The sequence below is a fragment of the Mycteria americana genome, chromosome 3 (genome assembly GCF_035582795.1).
Source record: "Mycteria americana isolate JAX WOST 10 ecotype Jacksonville Zoo and Gardens chromosome 3, USCA_MyAme_1.0, whole genome shotgun sequence".
NCBI classification, from domain to species: domain Eukaryota; kingdom Metazoa; phylum Chordata; class Aves; order Ciconiiformes; family Ciconiidae; genus Mycteria; species Mycteria americana.
Genome location: NC_134367.1, coordinates 112860871 through 112882503, shown reverse-complemented (window position 1 = coordinate 112882503; position 21633 = coordinate 112860871). Strand labels below are relative to the sequence as shown.

At 35.8% G+C, this 21633-nt stretch overlaps 1 protein-coding gene across 17 annotated transcripts in view; it reads left to right on the top strand.

Annotated features, from left to right (window-relative positions):
- Positions 1–21633, top strand: part of NRXN1 (neurexin 1) — a 735915-nt gene that overhangs the window by 301047 nt on the left and 413235 nt on the right. For all 17 annotated transcript variants that reach the window (XM_075497462.1, XM_075497460.1, XM_075497458.1 and 14 more), the window contains 2 exons: positions 5120–5558; positions 14719–15102. In XM_075497462.1, coding sequence (XP_075353577.1) covers positions 5120–5558; positions 14719–15102 — 823 coding nt within the window. The remainder of the gene's footprint in view (positions 1–5119; positions 5559–14718; positions 15103–21633) is intronic.

Below are 21633 nucleotides of genomic sequence, written 5' to 3'. Positions count from 1 at the left end.
TAGGCTGATAAAATTGCCTCAGGCTCTACTTACTGTAAGTCCCATTGCTACAGTTTCTGACATCAGTAAGTTATCTCCCACTGACTTCACCGTGCAGCATAAAATTGTAGGTTAGCAGCACCTACCTGAGCCATTTTGGATAATACTAGTCTCCATTTTAGAAAATTAACTGCCATTGTTTGTACTAGGTGATCCAGGTTTCATGAAAATATGAAAATACTGCTTTACGGTAACATAAGGATTTATGTGATTCATTTTTTTAAACAGATTTAGAGGCTGGGTTCATCCATTCATTAAAATTGCATTTAGAAATGTATTTTTTTTCCTCACGTCTCTATTAAGTAAATAGACAAGCTCTTCAGAGCAAGACCACAATGTAGGTGCTCTGAACTCCTGGTTTCTCTTTGATTCTCAAGGAAATCTATATGCTGCAAATCAGGTGATGCGATTAGCTCCTTAAGGATCATATTTTGTTTTAATAATATAAAGGAATTTGAAAGAAATGCTTCATAGTAGTTTAAAGGCTTTTAGTCACAGTGGTTGAAAGGCTAAGCAGAGTTGGTCAGTATTCTGAAATATTTAAGAGTAATGCCATTTCTTCACTCATAGTATTTGATGTACAAAATACAAAAAGAAATCTTTAATGTGGAAAGGGCTGCACTTTGAATTGAAAATGGTGTTGAAATCTGGATTCTTTCACATCTTTTATGGTTTTAAATTTCATGGGATAGGGTCAGTAGAAAGAACTGGTAGGGTTTTGTTGATATTAATGTTTTTATTATATCGACCTTTTAATTTGATATTTGAACTGTTGTATATTTAGGATACATCTCCAGTATCAACAGTAAATTCCTTGTCTTCTCCTTTGCCTTTTCTCAAAGTCATTCATACATTTGTACATTGTCGCTTTATTAATGTATTTTCATTGGCTGCTATACTACATTTTTTGTTGTTGAAGGCACCTGCCATGATGACCGGCAAGATCTGTAGTGAATTCTTAATACATTTCTACAGTTCATTGCATACTGGGGCCTTGGCTTGCAATAAATTGTATAGATGTTGTAACTTTGGGAAGCATGAATTAATTTTGCTTGTTCTCCAAGATGACCATAGACCATGTTAAGAGAGTGCTGAGCTTAAGTTAATATTTGCTGTCTCTTAGCTGGACTTATTTGTTAAGACTCAGCACTGTGATATTTTAAGTTACCTGGCATGTGCTTGGCCTAGATGGTAGCAAAGGGAGCTCATATCTTGATTGTAAAATGATATGTAGGTCTGCCCTTTCTCTCCTGGAAAACAAATTTATTCCTTGCTTTGTATAGCTCTTGTTGAAAGTTATGTGGGGAATTGCTAACTGCTCCTTTTTTCTTGGGAGTTTAGGTGACCTTTTGCAATTTCCAAGGATGAGGTAATTAGATATTTTAAAGACTGAGGTCTTGAACCTTACTTAATATTAAGAGGAAAGAATACAGTGAATGGAAGACAAATTCAAGGTGCTCTTAATATCACAATATAATTCCCTGAGGGCTGGCAGTTTCACGCACAGGAAAATTATATTGTTGGTCAGGTATGAGAGTGAGTGAGAGAGCAAGCAACTTGTTACCAGGGCCAGCCCAATAGATATGCTAGGAAAGCACATAGCGGTGCAAGGATACTGACTGGTAGGTTGTGTAGGAGTAAAGGTGAATGTGACTCAAATATTTCTCCATTGCAAATTACCTTCACTTGACTAATTGTGAATCCGTGTCTCTATTTGAGGGAGGATGTATTGACTTAACATAAAAGAACAGTATGTACAGTGTTTAGATTGAAATAGCAGTGGATAATATAAGCCCTATTAAAAGTATGTTTGTCCTTATGTACCCAGAAGGAAAAAAAAATTAAAAAGCAGAATCTTTGGAAAAATAATGAATGAGTAAGTTTGCAAATTGAATTTATTTGTACCTTAGAGGCTATAGATTCCGAAGCATATACCTCCATGAGTTATAAAGCAGATATTAGTCTCTGAATTATTCCTTACTGTTCAGTTCTTTTCCTGAAATTTAATGATGACTACTTTTTGTGAACATACTGCTTTTCACCTTTTTGCTGTGCTTCACTGATGGCTGAGTACATCTTTCATGGATAGGGAGATGGGGAGAGGGATAAGACTCTCAGCATAATACCAGGAAATGGGCTTCCAAATGCCAGCTACATTCAGTTAATAGTTTACAATTCTTTTCAATTATGGTTTTCAGTTATGGTTCATATATTCCTGTTTCAATACTAATTATCCATGACAATTCAGTTCTAAATTTTCAATGTTGTAAGGTTAAAAGAATATAAGCATCCTAAAACTTAGAACATAAACACTCTGAAACATAGATGTAGATTTTATTCTGTTTCCACAAATGAATGTAGTAAGATGCAATCATTCACATCTTGGTAACTACGAAGTGTTAATTCTGTAATATGGAAGTAAGAAATTGTCATATGCAATATTTGGGAATTCCAAGAATGTTTTAACATTGGTGGCATAAAATTCCCAATATTTGCCACTCTTAATAAAGTGCTCTAGCAATTTTCCCCTCATATGTTATATATTAAGCTACTTAAAGAGCTGGTGACGAGTGATTGAGAAAACGGTTGCCAGTATTCCTGTTTGCACTTTGTCCATCAGATCCTTGAACCGTATTTATTAAAAATTATTGTTTCTGAATTGGCAAATGACTTCAAAGCCTATAGAGCTGTTTTAGACATCAAGGAAAGCTTAGGTCTCCTTCTGTCAGTTTTTTGCTCAGTTTTTCTAACTTAGCTATTAACTACTAATTTTATTATTCAATCAACCAGCTTTCATTAATATCAGACAATTTGAATTTGTCCATAAACAAGAAATTCTCTTTGTACATTTATTTGTATTGTCCTGGTATCTACCTTTGTTCAGTAGGCAATTAAATAATATTTTCTCCTCATGTTCTTTTGTTGCCTTAATTACTTTCATTGTCAACAGGATGATTTAATTCTAATGAAAGGCCATTTGTTCCTTCTTTTTACCGTATCCTCTAGTCTCTGTTTAATGCTTTTCAGTCTATTCTAGAAAGGTTGCCCCCTGTAACTTCCTCAAATGAGGTGGAAGCTATCCAAAATCCCTCTTGCCATAGAAAGCTTCTAGGCCAATGTTTCATGAGACCAGATATCTCTAAGTAATATTGCCTGCCAGGCTATTAGCTTCTTGCTGCATTCTTCTGCCTTTTGTCTTTCTTCACTCTAAAGACAGAAAGTCACCCCAATAGGAGATCACTTGTTTATTCTCCAGTACTCTTCTTAATTCCTTTGCATAATCTGCGATCTCTGAGGTGTTACAGAGGTATTTGATAAATGCAAATATGGATCCTTATTCTCTAAGATTACAAGTTAGTCCAATTCTAGTCACTTGGACTAAAGTGAGCAAAGAAGGCAACACATGTTATCTGCCCCTCCGTGGCAGAGTATCATTTCTGCTGTCAGGAATCCACAGTGAGGTTTATTTGTTGTCTTTGGAGACACAGCTCCAGTGGGAACAGCAGTATTTGTACTGAACTCTGAAATAAAATGGAGAAATAGGCTTTTTATTAGCTTTTAGGACACATTTTTAATGTAGTATAATAATTCTGCCATGGCTTATGATGAAATTTGCTGGGTGGATAATGATATAATTTGGAAGAACACAATTCTTACAGTAAAAAATTGTCAATCTATCAATCATGTCTTTAGTGTTCTGTTATCTTTAAACACCATTTTTCAATAGCAACTATCACTTCTGGGGTATGCCATCTTAGATTGTGTATATGCTAGTGTTTTGATTCCTAACAGTAGCACAGTTCTGCAGTGCTTACTGTGTGTCAGTTCAGTTTGCAGAGTGGGTTTCATCTGTGTTCAAACTCGGCTTCAGAAGAAATTAATCCAGAAGCTCTACCCTAAGTATTCCTTAAGCACTTTCCAACGTCTAATAAGGATGTAAGGTCTAAACCAGTGATTGGTCCCTGAATAGCTTCAGACTACATTGTTTAGTTGGAACCCTAGGTCAGGGGCCAGACACCATCTAGTCCTGAACGGTATAGAATCTGTAGATGAAGAAGCCTCAGCACAAAGCACTTTGATCAGCTGAGCTGTTGCTTTTGCTCCAAATTGCTTTCTAATGTAGGCTTAACCTTAGAAACGGGGAAGAAGGTTTTAGCTTCTGTCACCATGCATTCATATTCAGCCCTTCAGTGGTATTTTACCTTGAGTATATAATTTATTGAATAATTAAAAATATTGACAAAATACTTGTGCACGCCTTTGCTACTGGGGAGCTTCATTTAAACAGTCCGTGTATCCTGGACAACACAGAAATAGCAGCAATTTCAGAATATACTAATGAAGACTAGAACCCTGGGAAATGGTTATATCATGACAGGCTTCTCTGGGCAGAGTAAATATGTGATTTGAAGCAAGAATATTTGCTGTGGAGGTCAACTGGATTTAAAACTAATACTGTCTTTCATTTTTATCAGAAAAGTCTTCAGTCAGGGAAAATATGTAAGTGGTTTTATTTTTTGTCCACTTGAACTGGCTCAAAGATTGTCCTGTTTTTGTCTGTTTTGATCTGTATGATACTAGTTTTCCTATTTTATAGCTTCATGAATACCATGTATGCTACTATTCCTCAGCCCCAAGGACAAGCTGAAAAGATGATAAAGTATCTGACCTTGGTACATTTTCTATACATGAACAGAAGAGTTAAGATAGTGACAAAGGGTTTAGAGGAAGAAGGAATCTAATACTTCCCTAACGTAGCAGAATGGCTGTGCAAAGAGGGCTTTTAAGCAATCAAGGCCATGCAAGCTAATTTGCGACTGATAGTGTAAATTATGTGCAGATTCTTTCAGATTGTTTGAATTAAGTCTAGGGATATTTTTAGAGCAACTTTGTTTGGTTTAATGAAAACCATTATTAAATCATTAGTCAATGAAAATAGTTATTTAATTTTGTGTGTATGTAAATTATCATATTCATATACCATCGTTGTTATCCTTTAAATAATATGCCTGTTCAGGATTATACCTGTTTGGTTAAAATGGTCAAGTTCCTCTTAGTAACTTCTCTGCTTTGCTTGCAGGTTGTATATAAAAATAACGATGTCAGGTTGGAGTTATCTCGACTTGCCAAGCAAGGAGATCCTAAAATGAAGATTCATGGGGTTGTAGCATTTAAATGTGAGAATGTTGCAACCTTAGATCCAATCACATTTGAAACACCAGAGTCATTCATCTCTTTGCCAAAGTGGAATGCCAAGAAAACAGGCTCAATATCATTTGACTTTCGTACAACTGAGCCAAATGGCCTGATTCTTTTCAGTCATGGAAAACCAAGGCACCAAAAAGATGCCAAACACCCACAGATGGTGAAGGTTGACTTTTTTGCCATTGAGATGCTTGATGGCCACCTCTACCTGCTGTTAGACATGGGATCAGGTACTATAAAAATAAAAGCCTTGCAGAAGAAGGTGAATGATGGTGAATGGTACCATGTGGATTTTCAACGAGATGGACGGTCAGGTAAGCTTCTTTTTTTAATATTCAGTATGGTTTTTCATGTTGTATCTGAGAGAATACTGGGTATATATTATGTTGCCACCATTAGAGTTGTGCATCATCTGAAAAATAAGGAAAATATAAGAAGTCATTACTGTCAGGTACCAGAATACAATGATTTGCAGAGTAAAATATCTTATGTTAACATTTATTGGGTAATCAGGTACTTAATCTTGCAAGTAAGTGTGCTGTGTACTTCAAAAACAGAGTAATCTCCCTCTGTGCTTGCTTACACCAAATAGCTGAAGTGGCACGTTTCAAGAATAAAAATAAAGCAAAAAAGAATTACTGAAAGTAATCTCCAACACAGGGAATAGTTCACCCACAGAAACAGCACAGACCTTCCAATCAGGTCAGCAGATCTCGGCATAATTAAATGATATGCTAATGAATGGTTAACAACACATCAGCAGAAATAGAAATAAGTGACTTGCCGTATTCTGTCAGTATGATTCATATTCTATAGTAGTTTACTCAACAAATGATCTCACTGAAAAGGGTAAAAATAAAGAATTCATAAACTCTTCCTAATGCTACTGAAATCTGTTATAGCATAAAATGCACTTAACTAATGAAAGTGTCCTTGTGTTTCAGCTGCATCTGATCTTGAGTATGTATCTTGAATTCAGCAAATAATCAATATCCATTAATTGAAGGACAAATCTATTCTATGGTATCTTTCCTGTAGTTCATGCCAGGATTTGGGGGATCAGGGGGGAATGTACTGAGTCTGTAATTCAGTCCATCAAAGAATTTTCCAGTTAACATCTGTATCCAGTCTGAAGTTCATGTACACTCTGAAATTGAGTGTTGAAAAATGTAAACTCCTTTTGGATTTTGTGGGGTTTTCCCCACTTTCTTCCTTCTGGTGACTCCTATTCCATGACTTGCATTTATAATTTCTTTCTGAAACATCACCCAAAAAAAGTTATTGTTTTATCTCTCACTTTCTTACTACCCACTAATCGGATTTCAGATCAAGCAAATCTTAGGTGCAGGTTTAAATTGAAGATTTCAGTCAAATCCATCATGAAAGTCAGACCAAATTGAATTGATCAGTCCGTCCTAGGATTATGAAAAATAGTGATTTGATTCCTGGGCTGTGTGGCTTCAAATTCTAATTGTAGAGAGTTTGATTTTCTGATTATAATATGTCAGTTGCATATTTACATTTCTTGAGGTTAAAAAACCCCCAAACAACAACACACACAACTTCTCAAAATCCTCAATTGTGATTGAATATCCAGCGGTTATATTATTTATACTACAATCTTCATTTCAGGCTTCCTTCTTAAGTGCTGTTTCAGTGATTCATATGAGGCAGTAAATCCTGTAATAATCATGCCTGTGGGACTCCACTGAAAGCAAAGTTTATTCTTACATCCAAAGTCAACACAACTATAAAGAAAAGAAATAAATGCATAGCAATTGTTTACATTCGAAAATGTTCTGCCCTTTCATTGCTTCACAAAAACTGTAGCTCACAAGTGCTATTAAGAGAGTTTAGGACATACTTTATTTAATTCTTTAAAACTGACGATGGACATCAGCAAGACTATAGACTAATTTTAGGAAGCAATACACACCTGGCAATCAGGACTGCGTATTATTTTTAAATAGAATTATAAATAGTCAAATATATATGTAAAAGTAAAAATAATCCAGCTGATGAATCTCCTGTGATCAAGATGGGTGAACTTTATTTACCCTGCCACTCTTGAAAACTGACTGTAGTACCTATTCACCCTAAAACATTGAACTATTACCAGGAATAGTTAATAAATATGTAGGCATATGGATTGACAAACTGAATTTTTAGCTGAAATCTGAACCAGACATCAAAGATTTTCTGTGATTTTAATACAATAATACTTTACAGTAACAATACTTTAAGTACCAGTAACAGTGGCAATGCTGTTATTTTTCTTAATGAGAATATCGGCTGAGTAGTATCTTAGACTGTCAGATTTAACAAAGTAAAATGACTGCCTAACAATGAAAATAAACAATGAACTGTACATTCCTATTTTCTTCTGATTGCAACAGGAAGTACTGATGTGTTATGTTTAGATTATTTCTTCATGACTTATGCATGTTCATCATCTTATGCTTTTTTCCATGAATAATAAAATCCACTTTACTATTCCAGGAAGCTATTTCATTTATTTTCTCCAGCCAAAACCAAACATACTGGAAATCATATGAATATGATCACTTTTCACTTGCTCACCTTCAGAATTTTTGTATAAGTGAATGAATATGCCTTGTATAAAAAAAATTTGGCTTTTCTGAGACTTTCTTATTGCTTCTGACAAAATACTTCCCAACCTATCAAGTATAAAGAAGGAGATTCTCCTGCTAATAAATAAGTAGCTCAAATAACCTGTGATATTTTTTTTTTAAGTGAAGTTTTGTGTCTTGCAACCTTTTACTCCTAGCCTTCAAATCCAATGCAGAGTGGTTCCTTCAGATAATAGAAAGCTGTGACATTTCTCAAGGAGCTTTGCAAATTTCCTTGACTTTCATATTAGCTGGATCAGCAAGTACTGGATTTATTTTTCATTCTTTGCTCTTTTCTGGACTCTCAGTCACAGGGAGCATCCACTCTAAACTACTGACTTTGCCATTGCCTGTCTGGGACTGTGGTGTGGGAGATGTAAGGAATGAGAGCATATTTTTAAATTGTACTTACCCAGGCCTTTTTCACTAGTAATTCTGCTGATCCCCTCAGATTTTGGGAGATACAAGGAAGAGGGAAGAGATGGTACTCTTTAATTTCCTTTTGCTGGAGGAACTTTTGACCTATTATTCTTATAGAAGTTTTTCAACCTGGAATCCCATCCTGCTGCCTGTAAGCCCTACTCTGAGTGTGCTTCCCTACCTAAAAGGCAGATCTTTGGTGAGATGGAATTCCTGAGACCCTGTTTCCCAATGTTAAGTAAAGAAATATATCATACCTTCTCCATTGGTCCATCTTTCTTGCTAGGTATGCAGCAGAGGAAAGGGAACACACGTTCTCCAGCAGTCTGTCTTTTTTGCTAAGTATACAGCAGAGGACACCAACCTCGTATCAACTGCTGTGTCCTGTCATGTGAGCTGAATTCCCTTCCAGTATTCATGGTTATTCTGAATTCCTGCACAGTAGCTTCATAGCTGCTTCACATGTGCCCTGTCTTGGTCATGGGCTGTAGGCTGTGGTCACAGTCCTCATCACAGCTATAATATTATGCTTTAGTACATAAGATGTAAAGTGTATTTAGAATACCTTACTCTGAGTTTTTTACCATTTCTTAATAAGCAAATGTGTTTCACATGCACAAAAAGCAACTAAATAGGCCACATGAGGTAAGCACAGAGGTCAGAATAGCTGTAGTTACAATCTTCATACTAAACTGATCAGAATTGAGACAAGATTTAGAAATATGTCTTAGTTTCTTATGCATAGACTTATGCAAAAGTAAATTGCTGAGATAATGTATATGACTGGAGAGGTTCATTAACTCATACCTAAGGGAAATGTTTGTCTGTTCTGCTCTTAACAGTACTGCCAACTCTGCAGTAAAAGAATTGGGGGGAAAAAAAACCCAAACCCCAAACTAAAAAACCCAAAAACCATGAAGCAGCTGTAAGGGTCTTTGCTCACAGGGTTTCTTGTAACACAGTAGAGTTAGGTTTAATAACTGTTTTCTGAGACTTGAATATTGTTTAAAATTTTGTCAAACTGTTTACCATATTTAAGAATAACCTTGCAAATGTTTTTGACTAAACCGCCATTCATCCTTTGGAAATCATCTTTACACAGTGAAATCAGAGAGGAAACTTACTCTCCTTGTCAACCTCCAATTGTGTATGGCAGTGTAAAACAGAATGTATCGGAATGTATTCATAGGCAGGTAGCATTTAAGGGCTAAGAAGTCACTGAAATTTTGAACTAAAGTTAGAGTTTCAGCTTAAATACCAGAAATTATCTCTAGAGTCTGTAATTAGAGCTTAACTATAATCAGTATCTCACTGTAAGTAATGCTTTGTCGATATCTATTACGTGCATTGTTGTTGCAGGTTCTTTTTTTACGTGTACACTTCTATATACTCCTTCCATCTTTCCAACCTTTTAAGAACTGCCAGATTTACATGTTCCTATTTCAACAAACATTAATAGTTTACATATTTGGCATAACAGGTTTATCTTGCATTTTAAGGAAAATTCTTCCAATGATCCTGGTAGTGTTTTTCATTTATTCGTAGGTCATAGAAAAATTGAGATGGGGTGACACTGAGAGGTTCTCTATTTTACCCCTCCAATGAAAGAAGTGATAGTGCACTTGCGTCAGTCTTGACAGATGTTTGTTGAGTTACCTCCAGCAGTGGACACTGTGCAACCTCCCCATGTAATCATTCATAAACTGAATATTTCTGTATGCAAAACAAGCCATTTTGTCTGCAACTTCCTTGTTCACAGCAGGCACAAAATACACCACACTTTCCCTGTATCACAGCTCTATACTTTTTATGATTTGAATGCTGTTACATCAGTCTCCAGTTTTCTCATAGACTAAGAAGCCCCAGCTGCTTCCTGTCCTTATATGTCAGTTCTGTAGCTATCGACCATTTTTATTGCCATCTTCTGCAGTCTCCTGAGCTGATCTGCATCTTTCTCAGAGTTCAAGGTAAACCTTACCAATGCTCAGTAAAGTGGTAAGATACGTTTCTCTATACCTCCCAATAATATTTCCCATTTTGCTCATATGTATGTTATTGTTGACTTATATTGGTGACTCTTCCTTTTGAAGAACTGCCCACTAATCAGTTATCTTTTAGTCAATAATTGCTGCAAAAAATCATAATTTCATTAGTTTTTCTTGGGCTATTCCTCCAATACATAAAGATGTTTCTGAAAGTTTAAATTGCATTTTGCTCTCAGGTGAAATGCTGTAGAATCAGAGCACCCATAAGTCATTATAAGACCCTTAAATTTATGTCCAGTTTCTGGAGATAAGAAATGTTACCTGTTTTTAGAGTCTGAAGTTAGATCATGAATTCCTGGACGAAATAAATAACCCCACACCTTACTGTCTTTCAGTCTTCCCCTTTTTCTTCTTTCAGGCCAGAGAAACCAAATGCTGTCAGCTTTTTCCCATTTCTTTCTTTTTCTGGTAGAAATACAGACTATTTCCTACTTTGAGTATTAAAAAACTTTGCAAGGAAGCTGCTTGTTTCCTGGCAGACATTATTGCCTCAGTGTTGCTCTTTTCAAATAAAATAGTATAACTACAGATCTGGTTATGGGTACTGTTATGCTAGGTACTGTGCAAAGATATAACTGAAAGGATGGTTCTCACTACAGAGATGTTACAATTTAAGGTTATCTTTTTCTTTTGAGAGGCCAACACTCTTCTGAATCTGCTGCTTCCTCATCATATTCTGTTGTCTTTAGGTTATTTTGTAAAACAAGATATGTCCCATTCTTTTCCCTCTTATCCAACTTGACAATTCTGGTGTGAGAAGGGTTGATGTTACATTATCTTTACAGGGAAAATTATTAACCTTTTCCTGTGCTGGCCACATAAGACATTTGTATGCTCCATTAGCTTCCCTTCTTCCTGCTTTTCTGGAAAGTGATGTCTCTTCACATGAATAAATAGAAACATCCAAATGGATTGGAGCACACTGGTGATTTGACAGAACAGTTCATTTTAATCTGCTTATAATTATCAGAGAAAGTAGGATTGAAATCCAGCAAAGGGGGTGTGCATTACTATCCCCGGATTCTGTGGAAGCATCTGCCATTGTCGTGAGGTCCAACCTGAGATGGTTTCGGTAAAACTTGAAAACTTTCCCTCAAGAAAGATGACGGGCTTAAAACAAACAAACAGAAACAACAAAAACCCCCAGCTAGATGAAACAGCACACTCTACCTCTGTGGCACAGGTCTGGATGAACTGTGAATCCGAAGGTGTTTATAGACCCATTATTTATTTTCTGTAGGCCATGTTGTATGAACTTGAGTTTTGCATTTATTTTATGATATTCCCAAAAACCCATATTTTTTGATGTATTTTGGGAGTCTTCTTTCATTCCCCCTTATTTTTCTTGGATTTTTTTCAGCTGCATTTACTAAGCAATTAGTGAGTAAAGTTTGCGTTACCTATCAGAGATACATAAAAGGTAATTTGGATACCAACAGCAGTGATAGTTGGTATGGCTGCCTGGACATGCTGTTAGAAGTTCAGCTGGAAACTAGGATAACTTGGTAACTGATAGCATGAAGATCTTGGTGCCCAGGCATGGGTTTCCTGCTATTAGCTAGACTAAAGCCTATTTGTATTATAGCCATAGTCATTAGATACTATGATTACACTAAGATTTCAGAGGGCCTCTCCCAAGGAGTATTTTATGTGGTGTCATTTATTGAGGAGGCGAAAGGAAAGGTTCATTTCTTTAAGAAGCTGTTGATATCTATTCAAAATAATACTTAAGCTCTCTCCAGGGTACTACTTTATGACATCCAGAAGAAAATTTTCCTGCTTCAATCTATCACCTAACTTTAATTCCCAGTCACCAGAGTGTAGTGGTGATCTACAGTTCCCTTAATCATTCACCTTTCTCAGCCTTCTGTGCTTGCAAAACTTAATTTTGAACCACCATGTTAATGTCGCAGCTACACTGGCTGAGATTTACCTGTATTTCCCTGTGCATTGAAAGCCATCAAGATGATGGCTAGTTAATTTTTTTTTTTAATAGAAATGGAGCACTAGATGTCTTCTAGCATCATGGATAGATTGAAAACACAAGTGTCTTTGTCCAGCAGAAAACAGCACTGTGCAAATGCATGAGCTTGAGGTTGGAGGCTGCAGCTGAGTTAACTTGTGTCCGTGCAAGTGCTGCCTGAACATAGGTTTAAAGCATTTGGTCCTAAATTAGCCTGTACAGCAACAGGTGGGAGCAAGCAACAATAGCAGTAAGAAATACTGTGAGCACAAGTATGATTTATATTTACAGAATCTTTAATTTTTTTTAAAGGAGAAATGATCTATTGCCTGTAAGCAGTCCTTCTTGATACCTAGGATGCTCTCAGAAAAGTTCGCGATCTTGGTTTAATAGGTCATTCACAGGTGTCCTTGTTTGAGGCAGCTGATTAGTAAAATCAAACCTCAAAATGTTTATGCTTGTATGCCTAAGGTCAAATCTATAGCAAGTGTTCCATACAAGCGCTAAGTTTGCTTCAAGAATCTGAGCAGCAATACAAATATTTAGAGTTAGCAAAATATAATAGTCTTATCAGTTTTAAACAGGTGGGGGTTTGGAAGAAAAAGAATCTTGGTTCAACATTCCTATTCCTTACAGTTAAGACTGGAAGTTCACTTTACGTCTATGTGATTATTTAACTGACACAGAAAACATCTCTGATAATACATAAAAGAGAAAACTGACCACAACCTTAAACATTCTTTAAGCATGCTCATAAAGATGCACAAAGGCTATGCAAACCTTTGTTTTATCTTTTTAGATCTCTTCTGATAGTAGGGAGACTGTTTGTAGTAGTAGTAGTAGTAGTATCCATCCCTTCTAAAATCCATACATCTCAAGTCTCACATGGGAGTTAGATCTCCTGAGACGTCCAACCAAGAGCTTTTACTAAAGGTCCAAACTGTTTAGATATTAATTCTGTCCATGTTGTTGAAGTTAACCTATTGAACCAACAAAAGAGCAAACAAAATATGTAGCTCCCACAGGACTCCTCTTCATTGCTAAAAGAGAAGCCTAAATTTTAGGATGTATCCAAGTAAGAAAATGATCTTTTTCTGACCTGTCTGTTTGCTTAAAACTCACATTTTAGTATTTATGCTATAAAAATTCTGAATTTATTATTCTTATGCACCGCTCCCACCACAGCGAAAGTATTTTTGATTATCAGTGTTATCTTCTGGAATCTGTGTCATGCTGACAGTGGAAATAGTGAATCATGTTAGTTTTATGTATATATGTATGATAAATATATTGTGGTAAATGTGATTCTTCAGTGTCTTGTCACCATTAATACACTTCTAATAGTGTGTCCAGTGGATAAGTGTTGCATAATGTGGCTTGTCCATTATAATAATCTGGTGACCCATATAATGTTTTGATTTATATTTTGCTTGCTTTTGCACCCATATAGAATGGTAAGAGGTCACTTCTGTGAAGATCTACATGAAGATACTTTTTTTTCAAGTGATTTTATTTAGTAAATAAAATTAAATTTGGTTGATATAAGTATGTTCTGTGACTCCATGTACTAAATTTGGTTTTCTGCCTATTCAAATTCTAAAAATTGGATACCTCATTATTTTTAAAAAGTACAGCAAAGAGGATCTTTACAGTTGATTACAGTTTCTGTGTTCAGACACTTTGTAGAAACAGAACTTTATTTTAGGCTTAATTTTGTTTGTTTACTTTTTAAACTTAAATAGAAGAGATACTTCTGATTTCCTGAGGTTCTATATACATCCTCTCTCCCTCTCTTTGTAACATGCACACATTTTGAGGTAAGTGTCAGAGGCATTGATTTTTCCCTCTAGGAGCACATCACTATCTTCTTAATGATTGCCTGTCTGGCAGCTGATGAGAGTATTTTCCTTCTGCACTTAAAGAAAAAAGTTATCCAAAGCCCACTAAAAGTGGTGAGAGTCTTTTAAAATACTGTGTCTTTGGATCCAAACCAAAGACACAGATTTGCCTCCCAGGTTGCAACCTATCAATGCAACCTCAGCCTTAATGCTTTGAAGCACATATGAGGTAGTGAAGAGATTTTTTTTCTTGCACAAGTAGGATATTTCTGAAAATAACTCTGAAATGCATCCCCCCTACCCCTACAAGATTGGTAAGGTGATTTTGACTTTTTTTATATTGTTACCATGCAGTATTGTGCAGTAATGTTTTTACATTGTGTACTTCCTGACAATATTTGTAACTAAAATAATGAAGTGTATCTATTATTGTATAGCTGTACAAATAGAATACCTGTGTTTCATTTATAGATATTTGCCAGGAGCTAATGTGGCATGTGGATTAATGAGTAAAACAGCAGTACCAAAATCTTTTAAATGTCTTGAAAATCATGCATTTTGTTGTCTTTTCTTCTCAGGGACCATATCTGTGAACACATTACGTACACCATATACTGCACCAGGGGAAAGTGAAATTCTTGACTTGGATGATGACTTGTATCTTGGAGGCTTACCAGAAAATAAAGCAGGCCTCGTCTTCCCAACAGAGGTGTGGACAGCACTTCTCAATTATGGATACGTCGGCTGCATTAGAGATTTATTTATTGATGGTCAAAGCAAAGATATTCGACAGATGGCTGAAATTCAAAGTACAGCTGGAGTAAAACCCTCATGCTCAAGAGAAACTGCAAAACCTTGCCTTAGCAACCCCTGTAAAAACAATGGTGTATGCAGGGATGGGTGGAACAGATATGTTTGTGATTGCTCTGGTACCGGGTACCTTGGCAGATCGTGCGGAAGAGGTAGGTTCCATGAGATGGCTGCATTTCTACTTTATAGAATCCTGCACAATGATTAAAAATGGTAAAAATATCATTAACTCTTCTGAGCAGAAAAAGCATCTTTGATTTCACTTGATGCGAGATGGAGCCCTGCTCTAGACTGAAAGAAGTAACTCTAGAGGAAAGATCTTAGGGGAGTTTGTAAGATGCATGAAGAAGTGTTAGTTCGCTATGACAGAGAGTCAGTACTGCTAAATGTCTCTTAGAAAATGTCTCCTTTTGTGTATCATCATACTTTGCTGAGTTCTGAAAAGCTTTGTGAAAGTCATTTCAATTATTATTGCATTACTAAACGGTCACATTCCAATTCCAAATTGAAGTCTTGTTCTCTGCTTATTTATGTCAATACCACTGTGTAATTAAATTTACTTTTGAATTCCACAGTATCACTTAAATCCATGGCCAGAACTTCAGCCATGAGTCAAAGCAAAAGAATCAGTGTAGGAATCTATATTTCTTACTTAACTTTTTTTAAAGAGCATAGTACCCAAGGAAACAGTTTCTACTTATCTTAAATCACTGAGTATCCCTCTTGCCTAGAAAAGGTAAGTGTAAAGTAGACAAACGCAATTTATTTAGTTGAAAAGGTGGATAGTGGCAAGGAAGACAGATATTGAGGTTAGTTTATAGGAAGAAAACTCTGTAATTTATTTAAAATTATGAAGTACGCTAATAAAAGACTTTAACATAAGTAGGAAAACAATAAAAAAGCTTACTTAATATTTTAGGTGTTTATTTTTATTCTCATTGGAATACGAAATGTTTCAATGACAGAAGTTGTATTTTTTTGTCTCATAATTGATTTCTCTTCAAGCCAAAATCTAAACCTAAAGTTTATTGACTGGGAACGTAAGTTCTTTCCATCTAGTTCGATTAATTTTTTCTAGTTAGTAAGATGAAACAAAAATGTATTCTTTAAAAAAAAAAACAATGGATGAATGTTTAAGGTTTATGTAAATAGACATGTGCATTTATGTAGAATTAATACCACCATATTATTAGCATTTTCAAGTAGATCCTCAGTTTCTTCTGGTTTTTTTCTGTCTTATTTTTCGAATATATATACCTTTGGCTCCTGGTCAGTTATTATGAGGTCTCCAGATTGTTCTGTTACTGGTGGAGTGAAGTTGGCAGAGGGCATAACCGAGCTGTCTGATGCATTACAAAAGCCTTCAGTTAAACATGTCTTGTGTACCACCCTGTGGCAAAATTCTGCTATTACATATGGCAGAAGTAAAAATAGGATTTGCATTTTTTCAACTTGAGAGCTAGGAAACATGTGCGTTAGAGACAAAAACGCATGCAGATCTGCAAAGAACTTAAAAGCAGGCTTCATCACAGCAATTTCTCATAAATATATTTGAAAGGTGGTAATATTTTATATAGAAACCTTTGTCTTTTATTTCCCATACTTTATTTTCAACCATCTTCCAATACAGAGCTTGATTTTCCCAGTGCATTCCCCTAGTGGGAATGGTGGTACTATGGTGGTGGTGTTGGCTTCTCTACAATGCTATTTGGTTCTTGTCCAACAGAAATATGTGCAGCAATTCAGACAGTGTGGGATCATTTCATGCTCTTGGGTTTCCCTCTCCAGAGGAAACTACACTGAAAGGAGATCTCCTTCCGCTGATATTCATATCCCAAATGGCATGCATTAATAAGATTATAGCTTTTGGGATCCTGAAAGTGACGTGTTGGCATCCTACCACACAAAGTTGTCATAACTACTACCCATGTGCAGTAACCGATAAACCTTTGCATTTGGTGATACGAGCAACACAATTATAATTGTTCGAACTGATTTAAATAAAATAGGAGCATGTTCATTTTAGCAAACAATACAGTTTCACAAAGAAAAGAAAGCATTAGAATAAAATATTGGAGATTAAACAACTGGAATATTTAACTTAATGTTAAGTGATTAAGTTATCTTCAGTAAACAAAAGCATGTAGCTACTTTTTAGTACTGTCATTTATTTTTCATTCTATTTCCCCTAAAATAGGAGTACTAACATCCATATGTGGATGTATGGTGTACAGTGCAGTATTTGAAATAATTTTGGTCAGCTTACCAGTGCACAAAAAACATGGAACACAACTCAGTTCTATTTTAATTTCAGTATACTTAAAATTAATATTTTTTTATATCCATGTGCTTTTTATCCTGTTGCAAGTTATTCTTGATTTTCAGTAAGGTTAAACATCAGTATAATCTGTAGATTGGCTTTAGTAGATTATGGAAACTACAGCAGATGGACGGACAGATGTCACAGCAATATAATTTGGCTTCCTATCTTACTTTGATTGTGGATCACAATATGTGACTGCCTCTCGGCAAAGCCTTTTGCAGGTGTATACTTTTGACTGGATGGCTAGGAACAATGCACAAGAGTAAATTCATCAAATAGTGATAAGAAAAAGTAGGCATGCAAAGAAAGGTTTATCAAAGTGACATTTCTGAGGAGAAAATATATTTAAATTAAAGTGTGTGTGTGTAGATGTCCACGTTGTGCATGCACACACACCTATATATACATTAAATAAAGAAATATTGCAAGGAATGAAAGCTATATCTCTGGATGTTTAAAATTTAAAAAAAAAAGGAAAAATACAGGTGATATGATGATAGATGGTATGAAGAATTATGTGTTCAAAATATTATAGTAATTCTATCTCTGACTTAAATAACTGGTCCTGTGTGTGTGAAAGTTCTAGCACCTTTATAGTGTGGCTTAGGACCTCAGTCCTGAAATAATAGCAGTGTAGAAACTGGGAGGAATCATTTCAACTTCTATTCACATATTATCTAGAAACTAATTGCATATCAAGAATTGTTTCCATCAGATTGATAGAAAGGTTCCTCGTGATTCACCAAGGCTGCAGCTTTGGGCCCAGATGGACTGAAGTAGCTGCCATAGAAAACACGCAAACAGTGCTTAGCTGAGTGTATGCCTGTGAATAGAACAAAAACTAAAAGTTTGAATTTGAATCAGTAGCCATCGGTATACTTGAATACTCACACAATTTACAGGAGTAAAATCATATATATCAGTGAGTGTTTTCAGGGCAGGATATTGTTCACATACTTCCTGGCATGGCTCTGGGCTGTATCATCTCTCACTTTCTGGGCAAAGTTTGCGTGTGATTTTGGAGACAGCAGACACAGAGGGTGATTTCATGCTTTAAAAATGGCTCTGTGGGCTGCTACACAGTCCTCATATTATTGCAGACACTTTGAAACTGAAAAAGCAGGAAAAAATAATAATTCTGTGTTTAGGACTTTAGAGGCACCACAAGGGGTCCAGAGGAAACAAGATCGTGTTTTATTTGTTCAAATACATGCAGTAAGCATCCATGCTTACCACGCACCATGTTGTTAAAAACAGCACAAACTGCAAAACTTATGAGGAAGAACACTAAAATTCAAATGCCTACTGCATACTTCTTTCACTTTAATTTAAATAAGCTGTGAATTGAAGAATATAATTTATTCAGAAAATTCTTTCTCTCCCCATAAATATCTGGCTGAGCATTTCTGAGGGTAAAAACAGGTGTAGGAAAGTTTCCAGAAGAGTAGGTGCCTCAGTCTATTCAGCAATTTAGGTAATCTGAGCCCAAGTGAAAATTAAGGTCCTGAATCTCCTCTCATATCGGTACTAGTCTGTGCATCCTCGGTGATAGGCAGAGAGCTGATTGAGGTAGTGTATATATATAGGAAGGAAGAGTATCCAGCCCTGGAGATTTTAATCAAATTGAAGAAAAAAATTGAGAGGGGAACTGAACCCTTCAGTGGTGGGGGTTTTTTTGTGTGTTTTGGTTTTTTTTGTTGTTGTTGTTGTTTTTCGTTTGAATGTGTTGGTTGGTTTTTAAGCACAGAAGCAGCAAGGGGTTTTAATTGTCAGGTTTATAAAAATATCAAAGAAAGAATGTATAAAATAATTGTTATCAATTTCTGAATTATATCTTACTGTTTATTTCTTGTTAATAACTCTACTGCATGTACTTATTTGCTGCCACAAAAAATTTGTCAGTAATGTTTTATAAGGGTTTTCTGCTATTTTTCTTTTCAATGCTATGCTTCTAACACTGAAGTGGTAGTAAAATTATTATTCCCTGCTGTGGCGACTCTGATTCTTTTAATGAATAGCACATTCTGAGCTAAATTTATGGTCTATTAGCATTTAATCTAATAATTAAGAGAAAGCTGAACAAGAGGAAAAAGACATTTTGCCAACACTTATGTTAGAACAGTTAGCAGTGTAGATCTCAAAGAAAGATGAGACACATACCCCTTTGCAATTAGTTAGTCCGAGGCCAAAAAAAGTAAAAGTTAGGGGCAAAAATTAATATACTTTTAGTCAAAATGTTCCTTCAAGGTTTGCATAACTGGTGTAACCCCCACTGCCTCTCCTCATTCAGATCACCATCTTACTGACCAGGCCTTGCAAATTAACAATCCATTCTGCACAACTGAAATAACTGCAGGATGGAAACAATTCCATTAAACAACTGAAACAATCTCTAGTTCTAAGAAAGTTAAAACAAATCAAGCCCTTCTTATTTCATCTTGAAAACTTTTTTTCCTACTGTCTGAAAAACAAAGTTCTCTGTTAATGTATGCCACCAAGCATAATGATAGGGTAATAAGGCATTGCCGCAAAGAATTACAAGACACCAGTAAGAAAAGAGGGAACTCTTGTGCTGTCAAAGGTCTCATACATGTACTACTACATGCCTTCTGTGCAGCCAAGACCAACAGAACATGAAAATTTGCAGAGCTGAGAGCACTGCTGAGTCAAGTGGAAGAGATGCTGAGTTGATAGATGATTCACATGGCAAAACCCAGCTTGCCATCCTTAGAGGTGCACAGTATTGGCAAAGTATCATTCAGCCTTCTTAATGTAGCAGTCATTTAATAATGGTTTAACAACAAAAGTTTCTCCTAACAACACTTGTACCAGCAGACTCATTTCAAGTGAGTAAACTGAACATAGTTGTATCTTTTATTTTAGGAATCTTCAGTTTATGGCTCTCAGGGTGATGCTGAATCTTCTTTGATCAAATCATCCCTGCTTCCTGCCAGTTTTGTGGGGTTTTTGTCTGTGATACCTTTGTATTTAGAAAGCCTGTGACTTGGAGCTCCCCATACTGAAAGGAGCTAGTTGACATGAGGGGGTTTTCTCATCACCCCAGAGCTTTTAAGTAATTTGATCTTCTGTTCAGTCTCCTTGGTCTATTCTCGGAACATCTGTTTCCAAAATAACTGGCACAGTATGGTTTAGGAAGATTGAGTATCTAATCACATCAGGTCTGTTCACCATGTTGTTAAATACTCACAGGTCATCTCTGCTTAAATTAAAGCAGCTCCTTCTCTCTTTTTTCTGTAATTTTCTAAAAGACCGAGTAATTATAGGAAAGCCAGCAAACAGTACCAGTTCTGATTCTGACAACTTTCTTTTACGTTATCATAAGATAATTTGTTAGCAACAGACCTCTAATGTTGTTGAATGCTGTTCATCCTGTAACATCTGATTTTGCTCAGTTTATCAAAACACTGAATAGTATTAATGTGTCTTTTTAAGTAGACAATATAAAAACCCTTTTGTTTTCTCTTACATTAGCATGTAACAACTTTTATGCCAGACTCCTTTAATTGCCTAAATCATGTTTACCTTGATAAAGATCTTGGGAGCTTTTCATGCACAGACTAGACAACTTGATATAGGAATTAATTGTAAGCCCCTGCTCGTTCCCCCACCGCCTCCCCAAAAAAACCCCAAACCAAACAATCAGAAAAACAAATCACTTCCCACCGAAAACTCTTTGACTTGAATTCTCTTATCAGGCTGGTGAGGGTTAAGTATTTAATCTGCTTCACAGAAAAAATTTAGGTTTAGAATATGCAGAAAACACTATTACCTGCATGGTTAGAAATCATCAAACCTGTAAATGTATTCTTCTAACCAGTTACGTATAAGGATTTTCATGCCAGTATTAGTAATCCCTTTTTTGCAACATCAAACTGTTTTCTTCAAATTTGTATTGGGGAAGTCTGGAATTATTAATGAACATCTATCATTTTTGCCTCCAATATGCTCACAGAGTTAGTGGAACATTTTGTCCTTCCATGGACCGTGTAGGCTGGAAGTCTTGAAGAGCTTATCTATCTTTTAACAGTATACAAGATATGCAATGGAAAAGATTTTGACAAACTGTCATAAGTATTAATGTTTTAAAAAAAATTCTAACACTGTTTTAGTTACGATACTGATTACACATACTATCAGTAGTATCAGTCCTTGAAAATATTATTGTATGTGGGACCACAATACACCTTCACTGTAGATAAGTGTCTCCATTATACTGCAGCAAATTGAAGCATAGAGAAGCTTCCTGAGGTGTTCTCTGCTGTCTTCTCTTTCTGCTTGTTGCTCATTTGGCCTGTTACTGGGCAAGTAACTGATATTTTTTTCAGTGAGCTGAGGTGCC